At 50.5% G+C, this 12372-nt stretch overlaps 4 protein-coding genes across 4 annotated transcripts; 2 read left to right on the forward strand and 2 right to left on the reverse strand.

Moving 5' to 3' along the window:
- Positions 1-1909: 1909 nt before the first annotated feature.
- On the forward strand, positions 1910-4611 carry VFPPC_05979 (phosphatidate cytidylyltransferase; the record flags this gene model as incomplete). The annotated part of the gene is made up of 2 exons (XM_018285090.1): positions 1910-2474; positions 2525-4611. The coding sequence occupies 2 exons, from the start codon at positions 1910-1912 to the stop codon at positions 4609-4611; spliced, it is 2652 nt and encodes an 883-aa protein (XP_018142061.1).
- A 202-nt stretch (positions 4612-4813) lies between these two features.
- VFPPC_05980 (origin recognition complex subunit 2) lies at positions 4814-6594 on the reverse strand (the record flags this gene model as incomplete). Its single annotated transcript, XM_018285091.1, has 2 exons — positions 4814-4928; positions 5003-6594. 2 exons carry the CDS (start codon positions 6592-6594, stop codon positions 4814-4816), a joined length of 1707 nt encoding a protein of 568 aa, XP_018142062.1.
- A 2505-nt stretch (positions 6595-9099) lies between these two features.
- Positions 9100-9750, forward strand: VFPPC_13934 (mitochondrial inner membrane translocase complex, subunit Tim17/22; the record flags this gene model as incomplete). The annotated part of the gene is made up of 3 exons (XM_018291706.1): positions 9100-9177; positions 9232-9327; positions 9400-9750. 3 exons carry the CDS (start codon positions 9100-9102, stop codon positions 9748-9750), a joined length of 525 nt encoding a protein of 174 aa, XP_018142063.1.
- Positions 9751-10119: 369 nt separating this feature from the next.
- On the reverse strand, positions 10120-11498 carry VFPPC_05981 (glycoside hydrolase family 16; the record flags this gene model as incomplete). The annotated part of the gene is made up of 5 exons (XM_018285092.1): positions 10120-10217; positions 10279-10948; positions 11012-11058; positions 11115-11168; positions 11225-11498. 5 exons carry the CDS (start codon positions 11496-11498, stop codon positions 10120-10122), a joined length of 1143 nt encoding a protein of 380 aa, XP_018142064.1.
- Between the last annotated feature and the right edge of the window lie 874 nt (positions 11499-12372).

Raw genomic sequence — 12372 nt, forward strand, 5'->3', positions numbered from 1 at the left:
AAGGCATGTTATTGCCGTGTGTTGAACCGGTCGGTTGCTATCACCCGGAAGATGTCCGCCAGAATGTTCCAGCCCGTTCATGACCTGCAGAATACGGATTATCTGGTACTTCAGTCAAGATGGTCGATTCAGAAAAAGAAAATGGCTGCTGAAAGTAAAGCCCGGAATCCGCCAACACACCGAATCTAGCGTCGAATGCTACCCCTTGCAACCTTGCAACCTGATCCTTGGCAACTACTTCGGCATGAGATCCCGGAGCTTCGTCCAAGGTCCACTGCCGATGATAACTGGCGTGGTTGTGCAATTAGATTGGCCACAGGTGGAACAAAAAACCGACGATACCAAACACCCGGTGCAGGTTTTGCACGTATCTGTCCGCTGTGGTTCAGGATACGATGAGTGGCCAAGTCTTCCGGAACATGAGAGGGTGCTGGCATCTTAATTTAGATATTGAGGCGCAGTCATGGTGCCTTGGACACAAGATCTGAGTTCCCAAGTTGACAATGCGTGGCTTTCGTGGCTGGTGATGTGGCTTTTTGGTTGCACAAGGAGGTCAATTGTCTCTGGCAGAATTCCAAGGCACCTCCCATTGACATGTTGGGTACTTGTATTTTTATCCCTTTGCATCAACAGAAGGATTTCGAGTGTATGGGAGAAATGGAGGGCAAATAATTGCGACCAGCTGCGTCCATGAAGGGTCTACAAGTTTAGGTTTCAAAATTGACTCAAATGGACACCTGGGCATTCTTTGACTAGAGGGACCAGACAGGAAGGCGCGACGTCTCGTTCTTGTTCTCACGTTGGTGACGTGTCTCTGCCATCCAAGGCTGCACGATTTGTGACAAGGAGGGGAGTTACTCATAAAATATTACCACCTATGCTCTCTGACGTAAGGAAGGTTTAGACCGCTGAAATATCTTTTCTTTGGGGAAGCACAAATGTTGTGCTTCAGGATCATAATAAAGCAAGGTAAAACATTAGTCTTTGCATGAGTATCGGCGGCCTTGCACATCAACGACGTCCTATTGCAATCCACGCTGCGACAGCCATGGATTTCACATCTTTGTTCTTATCGTTTTAAAACAAGACAAATATCCATATTCGGATCACCGTGATGCCCACGCAAATGACATGTCAAGTGGGCTATTTTTCTATTTTGACCTGTCGTCAGCTACCCTACACAAGCAGGTGTGCTGAGTGGGCAAATTTTATATTGGCAAAGATTGATTACGGCGCCCAAGAACATTGTGATTAAGTTGAATATTGTCATTGATGTAGTGTACGTATTTTGATTTAATCATGAGGCGTCCAAGGTCGCAAGAAAGAAGAAGGCAAGAATAGTAATGCTGAACGTCGAGGTTGAACTCAGTCTCCCATTAGCAAGTGATGTATGCAGCACCACCGTATTATTGGCTACTGACAAGCCACGTGGAAGGAATAAAATGAAGCGAAGAAATAATTCTCTTCATTTAAATGCAATATTTGCGGATTGAATATGAACACATTATGTCTTTCCAAGACTGAACTTCGAATGCCAAGCGACTTGGCAAGTGGTTCACTGCAACTGTTGCAACTCAAAGTTCCACATTTCAGATGTTCAATGTTGAGTTGTCTGGTTGCGACGCGACGCCTCCAAATGCGCACACGCTGCTCGATTGCATGCATGTGACGACAAGCTCCATTTCCCCCAACCCAGCTTTCAATCAAGACTTTTTCTCACACACCGTGACAACCTGACTTGTAGCATTTGCAGCCAGATCGATGCGATTTTAGCATTTTCGTTGAGTCCCTCACCCGCGGCAATTCGTATTCCCATCACGATCCCTGTTTCTCGCCGACCGCAACCTGTTGGGATACCTGTAGCCGTCGATGATTCCCCTCGAGCGACCCGACTTGTCGAGCTTGCCAAATGTCGGACAACTCCAATACAACATCGCTGGTGCCTCCTGAACCAGATGAGCAAGATGCGCTGCGCGAACTGAACCGCTCTCCTCATCCTTATCACCATCAGAGCTCGGAATTGCCGCATGCATCGGAGCCTTTGAACCCAGGCAATGTGTCCCCACGACCAGATGATGATGCTGCACCCTCGTCGCCGACAGCTTTTCCAGCGTTTTCGAAAGAGTCAACACCTGGAAGTGAGAGCGGGACAGAGGCCGATGATGAACATTTTCTAAAGGGGCTCCCGGCGCCGAGGACCAAGCTCCATAAGGGATTGAGGGATCATGACGAGCCCATATCTGGTCTGACGACTCCTGTGCCGTCACCGGCCACATTGGAAGAAGATCATATACAGAGCATATCACAAAGACTTTCGTCAAAGGAAGATCGGACCAAGGAGCGGCCGCTCGACGTTTTGCGACGAAATAAGGTTTTGGTGCGCCGTGCGACTGAAGTGGCCATTGTCGCGTCACTAGGGTATATCGTGGTAGCCAGCTACCACGTCTCGCCGCTGTTGCGCACTTGGAGAAGAGGTAACCGTGCATACACCTTGAGCATATTCAATTTTGCTAATTCTGGACAGATTTCCAATTACTGGGTCTGTTATACTCGGCACTGTTGGTTCTGTATCCACTGAGAGTCGTGGCCTGGTCGTACAGAGCAAGACGAACGTCAACCTCAAGATGGATTCCACTCCGAATACCAACCAACTTCGACCCCGCCCCCTTGTTATACCCTCCAGCAATCACCACCTTTGTCTCGCTCTTGGTTGCCCGAAGCAACCCAGGAACCATCCTGCCTAGCATAGTCTTGAGCATCAGCTCCTTGCCGCAGGCGTTGATACCCAAATTCGATCCGAATGCCTCTTACGACACGCTGCACTGGGCATTGTCATGCCTGCCTCTCATCTGGGGCCCCGGGATGGACCCATCTAGATTCGACTCAACATATTCCTTCTTATCGACCGAAGCATTGGTCTTGTTATACCCAGTTCACCAAACCCTGTGCATTGTTTTGCACCACCTTACTACAACTAGCCTGTTGACGGCCGAGCTTCAACTGTTATCTATTGCATTGATCAACTTACTAATACTGTCAGCGTCGCCTCAAGCAAAGATTCTCAAGGGTGTCTTATGGGGTGGTGGCCTGGCTGTGCTTGTGTTTTGTGGACCAGTCATTAGATGGGCCATTGCGCTGGCGCGAGTTCCCAAATGGCGGTTTAGACGACCGTCGAGTACACAAAAGTATTGTTTATGGAAAGACGCTCGCAAACTATTTTCTTGGCACCGGATCAAGAGTGATTTAGTGGCCGGAACTGTATACGAAGACAGCTACTATGAGACAGCATCATCGGTAGACGAAGAGGATGACATCCCAATCTTCCGGGGCCCTCTCCGGGTCCAAACCATCGGACCTATCGCTGATGCTAAGAACAAAATCGGCTCTGTTGGTACCTCGGGCGTGGCTTCACCCGACGACATCAGTGGCGGCATCTCCCGACGGCATAGTATGCCATATGCTAACCAACACCGAAAACGATCGACACATACTCCATCTGGTCGACGAAAGCGAGCCACATCACTTTCATTGCGTCCCTACATCAGACTAACACAAGGGCAAGCTACTGTGCGGAAATGGGCTTACGCAGCATATGTGCAATTAACCATTGTCGGAATCATACTGGTCGGCGTGCGGACGTATGTCGAGAAATTTGTGCTCAACGGCCAGGAACCAATTGGCTGGGCTCTGGGCTATCTGTTCGGAAACTTACCATGGTTTCGATTTCAAGTTGTTAGTGCCAATCTTGAGCGGTGGATTTGTCTGCCTGCGCGATCCGCAGAAAAAGAATGCCATCTTGGCTGGGTCCAACACCTACGACACGACGACTTTGGCGAGGCCAACACCCGTCTAATTCTCAGCGCGTACTGGCTTGTCATTATCCTCTTTGGCCTAGTTGTCGTGTTTCAACTCAAAGACACATACGAAGTCGATACCCGACGCAAAGTATTCCACTTTATGATGGTGGGAATGTTTCTCCCAGCTTTATATGTCGACCCAACCTACGCCAGCCTCGCACTCTCTCTTATCCTCGCCGCGTTCCTGATCCTCGACCTTCTCCGTGCGAGCCAACTTCCACCGCTATCAAAACCAATTGCCTCATTTCTCGCCCCTTACGTGGATGGCAGGGACTTTCGCGGGCCGGTTGTCATTTCCCACATCTTCCTTCTAATCGGCTGCGCAATCCCACTGTGGCTCTCTCTAGCTTCGCTCTCCCGCACGGGCATAGGCTGCCTATCAGGTTGGGAAGTGCCTACCAGAGACGTCAGCATGGTATCCGGCGTTATATGCGTTGGGCTCGGTGATGCTGCAGCGTCACTGATTGGCCGTCGCTATGGACGCAGGAAATGGCTCTGGGGCGGAGGGAAAAGTCTCGAAGGCAGTTTGGCTTTCGCTGTTGCGGTGTTTATAGGTCTCGCTGCGGCGGCGACGTGGCTACGTGTTGGAGGATGGCCGATGACGGACGAACCGGCTGGGCTGTCTGTCAGTGTGCGGAATGCGGGCATCTGTGCGTCCATGGGCAGTCTAACTGAGGCTGTTTTGACGGGAGGTAATGATAATGTGATTGTGCCTGTGGTGTTGTGGACGTGTGTGAAGAGTCTCGGTATATAAAAAGACATGAATGGGCAACGACTACACTTAATAGACATAGCTAGACGGCTATTTTTCTTTCCACAACAAGTGGACATACATATAAATAACGACGATACGATTTATATGCCCTGATTTCGAATAGAATAACGCTATTTGATCATCTATATGCAAAGTTGTGCCTATGCAACACCTTTCATGGTAGGACTGGCTCTTGTAGTCATCATGACATCAAGTCTTCTAATATTGCTTCCAACTCCTCCTTCTGAAATGGTACACTGAGTAATTCCGTCCCCAGAGCGTCCTTGCGACTGGTAATCATTTGATGGTCATGGAACCTAGACGCTGTTAGTATCGGTGGAAAGACGAGGGAAGAATAAAAGGACTGGGGGAAGAGGGTAGAGCCACATACTCTTTAAGTAGTGTTCGAAATGCCATTTCCGAACTGCAAATAAATTCCTCCACAGCCTTATTATACACCATTCTATATTCCACGCCGGCTGCGTCTTCGAGCACATTCCCTTCTTCCTCCATGGCAATAAGGACCTCGCCAACGAGTAACTGAAACAGATTCTTTGCGTTTTCAGGCAAACTCTTCAATACAAAGGCAACACCTTCTCTGCCGTTGACGCGACGGGCCGTACGGCCCAAGAGTTCGTGAACTTCGTCAATAACGTCTAGTTCGACTGTCAAGGGCGCAAAGGTGGTACAGTCGTGAAAGATCAAGTTGAATGCCGAACGGACGCCAATATCCCAGAGCAGAGAAAAGTCCGGTGTATCTGCAGAACAGACGAGGTTGACCTGCGGATGGGCGGCGAGTTGAGCCAGGATGGCCTGTGTACCTGGTTTGCGGAGGGGAGCTGCGTCAATAGAGTTTATTATAATGGTGAGAATGAGGTCGGTATTATAGAGCTGGGATGATATGCTTTGGAGCATGACTGTTGGCGTAGATGTCGGTATCTTTGGTGAAGGGTTGATGGCTGAGCCTATGCATACTAGGACATCTCGCATGGTGGTTGTTTGTGCGTAGCCGTTGACAATGACAGTTTGTCGAACAGCTTTTCCGCGGTGGTTGGCGTGCAAGTATTTGGCGTACTTTTGCAGCAGAGATCTTTTGGAGCCAAGCCCGTAAAGACATATGCTGTACCCTTGCGACAACTCAAACGACCACTGCGGGAAGGATTCGGCATGGAGATTTTCCAAATACGCAATGTCGTCGGCATGGCGGTCCTTGTGCTCGTGGAGAATCGTAAAGTATTCGTCGTGAGTGAGTAGTGCGAGTGAAGACAGTGTATTGTCCGACGTCTTTGGCCGTCCAGGTTTATTGTGTGCAAAGTAAAGTTCATGGGCAGGCAAGTCCCGTGGTGGTGTTGGAGACTTTGCTCTCTTTGGTCTGCCTTTGCGAGTTTTTGAAGGTGTAGCATCTCCTGCGATATCGCCATTTATGCCGTCGGCTAGATTATTTGCATGCTCGTCAATATCCTCGGCGTCGCTGTCTTCGTAAATCTCCCGCACGAGGACATCATTGTCTTCTTCTTCGTCATCACTACCACCGTTACCAACTACATTCTCTATAAGGGCTCTGGCACTCTTTTTTCGAGCTGAACGATCTGCTGCCTGTCTTTTCGGTGTTGTAGAGTCGATATCATAGGTCTTCACTGGCGTTGCAAATATTGACTTGGCAGGGGTCTTTGCTGGAGTACTAGCTTGAGACTGTGATTTTGGAGGGCGGCCTCTTCGTTTCGGTGTAGATTTCGGCGTCCCAACCACATCTGCTGACGATATCGGGACTTTTGCAGGGCCGTAACGCATATGATCCTCGTGGCCTTCTGTTTCGCTGCCTTCTGTAGCTGATGACTCGACGTTGATGACTTCCTGCGTGGAGCCCCGACGTCGTTTCGTTGGAGTGGCCACAAGGTCCATTGCCTCAACGGATCGCTTCCGCATTGAACGTCTTTCGGTCGCTTGAGGAGAATCCTCAGTGACATAAGCTGTGCTCGGCATGATGCCGATGCCTTCTTTGGTGAGATGTGGGCATGGGTGCAGCCTGAATTGAAGCAATCGAATTATTAATGGCGGTTACAGGTGCATCGCGTCTGGGGACACAGACGCGTCGAGTTTAATTGATTTGGTCACCACATGCAAGTGAGAGCACAGCTGTTGCGAGCTGGCCACAGGGTGCATGTGAGTGGGGCCTTGCTCTTTGATGTCTGGGACCAGGCAAGCCCCTGCTGTAAAGCAGTTTCATGGTCCCAACTCCAATTTTGTATCCATTCTGTTCATCACGAACTATTTGAGTCGAGCTGGCACATCTTGCTGCGACCAACTTGTAAGCCTCGCGAGCATCACTTGTTCAAAGACAATGCACTGCTAAACACTTGTCACGAAAATGAATCTGAATCTCTCGGCTTCCTTGAACGCCACACGGCTCCTCTTCAAGCCTAGCATCTGCCTTCCTCACCACACGGTCTCAACCTTCAACGATCTGCCAATTCCCTTGGACAAGGGCCTGCGGAAGAATGGCTACAAGTCCGACATTCGAGCTGTGGTCCTCGACAAGGATGACTGCTTTGCTTACCCAGATGCCAAAGAGGTTTACGAACCATACAAGGTAATCACCCTTTGAGCACTCTTCCACGCTGAGACCCATTGTCTAATATGGCACAGAAGCACTTTGAGACCCTGAAACAGGCGTACCCAGGCCGCAAACTTTTGGTCGTATCCAACACCTCAGGGGCGACCAGTTGGGACAAAGACTTGAAGCAGGCTGCTGAAGTCGAAAAGGGCACCGGTGTTCACGTACTGCCACACGCTGTGAAGAAGCCTGGGTGCGGGCCAGAGATCATGGACTACTTTAAGCAGCATCCGGAAACTGGGGTGACGGACCCATCTCACATTGCCGTCGTTGGAGACAGATTGACAACGGACATGATGCTGGCGAATATGATGGGTGGTTGGGGCTTCTGGATAAAAGATGGTGTCGTGCCACTGCCACAAAAAAGCATTGTAGGTCCTGTTGTTTGTGTGTTTCTGCTTTGGAGAGGCTGTTCTAACATGCTTTTTCCTGCCAGTTTTCAAGAATGGAGCGCAACCTTTCAGTGTTCCTGGTTGCTCGAGGAGTCCAGCCGCCGCACCCCCTGTGTCCATTCAATGAATCTTGAGTTTGATGCGCTTCCCCATAGACACGCCTGTGGAAAGAGCGAGTACGCTTCAGACGTTGGTGATTCAACCATGGCGCATGTTATTTTTAGGCTACACAGGTGTGGGCATTGCTGTGTCCATTCGGTCGTTGCTCGTCTGGTGTAACCTTTAACCTTTAAGCAGGTTGAGTCCTGAATCATTGTGGTCCAGTCTATGGGCACATCCCCCTTGGTCGCAACTATATAAGCTTCATTGGTGTCTCCAGAGGGCCCCCTTTCAAAGATTACAATTCTGATGCCCTCCAGATCACCAACTAGATATCCGCCAAGGCCATCCCTCTGGTGGTCAACATTTCCAAGCCGGTATCAACGACACGATGCCAAACAAGCCAAATAAGACGGGGAAGCCGCCCAAAGGCAAACACTGGAAGGTCGAAGAAGAGGAGTACTTTTGGCAAGTCCTGATTCCAAATTCGCCCAAGAGCGCTGATGACAATCCGAAGGAGAAATGGAGCTGGGAGAAGTGCCGCGAGAAGATGGATGAGGTGTTTGGGGACAATTACCGCGAATACACCAACGGTAGTCTTTGTATGTGTTATCCCTCTCAGTGCTTGATTCTCTAATCGCTAATGTAAGAATTATAGTTGAGCATTGGTATCACAATATCAGTGGCCCGCACGTATCTCTGAAAGCTTGGCCGTACGTGGAGAAATATCGACCAAAGTGGGGTAGGTCAATCTCCTGTGTGAGACCTTTTGGGTTGAGGGCTAACGTTGAACTATGTGACAAAGAAGCCAAAGAAGCTAAGGAGAAACAAGCAGCAGCAGCAACGGCAGAGGCAGGAGTAGGGACGGCGGCGGACGGTACCGACGCGACTGAACAGACATTGGAGGGAAAAAACGCTCATAGGCGCCTCAGAAAGCGACGGAGAATGTCTGATGCCGAGACCGAATCTCCTATTGATCCTGCGTTGCAACCGGCTGGGCGAGGGAACAAACGGATCAAAATTGTTAGGCGACCAGCAGCGCCAGTTGCAGAGATGCATAGCAGAGCAAACGGCTAATTTTGCAACATGGTGCTTCCTGGCAATGAACGGATAGTGTTTGGTTTCGCATGTGTGTTGCTTCGGTTATTGAAGAACTGACAAAACTTGTTTGTTTCCCGGCCATGTACTAGGTAGTTTATAGTTCCCTGTATGGAGTAATAGCTCTCCCCGTTGTGCCTGGTTTGGTCACCAAGAGACCCGATGGCTGAAGGCGGTGAAACAAGGCAGAAATATTTCCTCCGGTTCTTCGCGACCAAAGACTAGCTGCTCAAGCATCAATACCATTTCCATGCGACAGTTGTAAATTCTTTGCAATACACCACAATGAATTTCCCAGGAGGCTCATCCGGTGCTGGCGCCCCTATGCCAGGCCTAGGATCGCAAGATCCCGGCGTCAAAGCCGTATGTATCTTGCTGTCCCGATGTCGTCGACATTCAGTCAGCTAACCAGTGCAGGTGCAAACCGCCATGGAATCTTGCTTCGGCAAATCCGTAATGTCAGGAGTAATGGGATTCGGCATGGGTGGCCTCTTCGGCATGTTCATGGCCTCTGTTCGTCTTCTCTGCCGCCGCGAGCGCCTTCAAGTATCTCTCATTCTTTGTGCCCCATGCTGACCATGACAGATGTCCTACGACACCCCCTTCGGAACCCCCGTCACCAACAGCGCAGGCCAGAACATCTCCTCGCTGCCTCTCCGCCAACAGCTCAAGCACGGCTTCAAAGACATGGGCACCCGTTCATTCTCGATGGCCAAGAATTTTGGCAAAGTCGGCGCTCTCTTTTCCGGAATCGAATGCGGCATCGAGGGGCTGCGCGCAAAGAACGACCTCGCGAATGGCGTTGCCGCCGGTTGCTTGACGGGCGGGATTCTGGCAAAGAATGCTGGTCCGCAGGCTATGGCTGGTGGGTGCGTTGCGTTCGCGGCGTTTAGTGCGGCCATCGATGCCTGGATGAGACAGCCAAAGGAGGAGTAGACTTGCGAAGTCTTGGGACGAGCGAGAACATGGTAAAACGGTGCTTGAGTACGAAAGGAGTGGGATTTACTTTGGAGTTCCGGATAGAGCATACACGGCGTTGTCTCGTTTTGTGTTTTGGAGGCGGCACAACTCCACTACTGCATGGTACGATCTTGCGGTTGCCGGTGCGGTGGCCCAGGAGGTGTGTACACAAGCTTGTATAATACCCGCTGCGAAGCAGCTATAGAATAGTCACAGCCATATATGGTCTTGTGAGATATATACCGTCATTATTTATTATCATTCTATTTGAATCTCAGATTTCCTCAGCGCCACGCTTTTATCCTACCGCAGTTGTACCTACAAAACTGTTTGTGCAACCAGCGTTCAAGCGGACTGGTAAACTTCAAATGAGCCGAATTCCCAAAACGCAGTACTAAAAGACTCGGGCTGGTTGGCAACTACATCCTGACAGGTACTCGGGCCTAAGCACAGAAAGTTAGTATTCGCGAGATTGCACGCCGAATTAGCAGATTGTCCACTTACATCCAGACTTGGCCCAGCTTCCATAGACCAAATCTCCACACAGGTCAATGTTGACGATGATGGAGTTATTCTTAAAGTGTGATCCAATATCACAATCCGTGCTCGGGAAATCCGCCGCAGCAGTACCCCAAGTCGAAGGATTGGGCTTCTTGCCAGTAATATCGCTCGGGATAGCGTTCCTGGCAAATTGCCACATGCGAATACCGGCGCTTCGCCATTCCACGGCCATGACACTACCGCCCTGGTCATTGAGCTTAGCTCCAAACGTGGAAGCGCTCTCCTTGACACCACAGCCGGCGTTTTTGTTGGCGCTGTGATCACAGTTCTCTTGGTCTGTGTCGCCCGTTTGCTTGCGCTTCACGCCCATGGAGCAGCTGCCTGTGGTGTGGAGGGTCATGGCATTCCCCGAGGTTCCCTGGTTGACGGACTCCATGATGTCGATTTCGCCGTGGTCAGGCCAGTGCGAGGGATCCGTCAGCCAGAGAGCCGGCCAGGCACCGCAGGCGTAGGGCGTGTGCTTGACGTCGAAGATGAAGAGGCCGTTGTTGTACTGCTTCTTGGACTCGAGACGCACGGAGAAGCGTCCGGTTGAGGCATTTGGATTGGATTTGGGGCCGACGGCGGTATCGACGCGCACAACGGCTGAGTCTTTGGTAGTGTAGGTCAGATTCTGGGCATTTTGTTAGTGGCAACGGGACATGCGTGATGATGATGGAGTGTGGGCGAAGCATACACGTTGGACTGCCTCGGGTTGAGGGACGTAGTGAACCAGACCCTGGGCTGTGGACATTAGCAACTAGCATGTTACTGGCGACATGTACATTGTTGAGACTTACCTGGGTCATAACCAGTAAAGTAATTGAATTGGTCAAAGAAATTCTGGCCGCCATCTGCACCCTCTTAGCTTCACAGCCTGGCTTCCCATCCCAAGAACAAGGGGACCTACATGTATCTTGCAAATTGTACGTCAACGTCGAATAATCCGGATAGGCATTCTTCTTGGTCACCGTAACAGCAACAGCAATAACAACCGCCACGATAATCACCACGACCACCACAACGCCTATCCAAATCCTGCGAGTCCAGTATCGTGGGTTCCACCAAGGCCGCCTCGTCGCCACGGGCTGGCCAAGACCTCTGTTCCTTGCATAGCGGATATCTTCGTACTGTGGGGCGATTTCCCCAGACGTCACTCTCTCGTTGTACTTTGCAGAATGCATGGCTGGGTAAACAAAATGCTTGGCATTCGACTGCAGGAGTTGGCAGCGAAAATTGGACGCCGCAAATGTATGGCGTTTTGGTGGTGTTCACCAGTCTCTGCGCGTGTAAGTGGCACGACGGGGAGACAAGTGGCGCAGGGACAAATAGCGGGAGGGCTTCGAATTTTAAAAAAGATGTGAACTTTGGGTAAGCGCAGAAGCAGAAGAATCTGACGAATTACACATGCAGTCTTGGTCACAAGTTTTGCCGTGGTTCGTTGTAGGTGAATAGGGTCGGGTTATGGTCTAATGTGGCAATGGCCGAAGCTAGAGTATGGTGGGACGGGATGGGCTTGAAAAGATTGTGTTGGGGAAGGACGACTTTTTACGACATCAAACGGGGTGTAGGATGCAGTCATACATCATACATTGGAAGTTTTACTCCAGCAACACTAATCCTGTAGATGGTGGCAGACTCACCACCCATCTCTAACAAACTTGGATGTGGATATGTTGCCGTCAAACCCTTGGTGACTGTTAAGGGAAGGGATTGACGTCTCGGACGTGAGCGGGCATCCTCAAGTACCGGCTTGTGAACGCGCGTCGCAGAACTCGGTAGAAAGACATGTCAATCGTCTCACCCTGCATTGCAAGAAGCCAATGTTTCCACTCTTTCATCGACGGCCGTTGATCCCACAACACGAGTGAATCTTGGGTTGCCACTGGCATTGGTGGAGTGTTTGTGGAAACACTCAGTACTGGAAGAAGGAAAACACGGGATGGCGGCACACCATTTCCTAGCCTGCGCCTCGCTAACCCCTGATGATCAAAAACTGCTTTTGAAAAGACTGGGTCCAACATTCGCAACTTTGTTCTCTGGCCAGGCAACCTGGTC

The sequence above is a fragment of the Pochonia chlamydosporia genome, chromosome 5 (genome assembly GCF_001653235.2).
Source record: "Pochonia chlamydosporia 170 chromosome 5, whole genome shotgun sequence".
Lineage (NCBI taxonomy): Eukaryota > Fungi > Ascomycota > Sordariomycetes > Hypocreales > Clavicipitaceae > Pochonia > Pochonia chlamydosporia.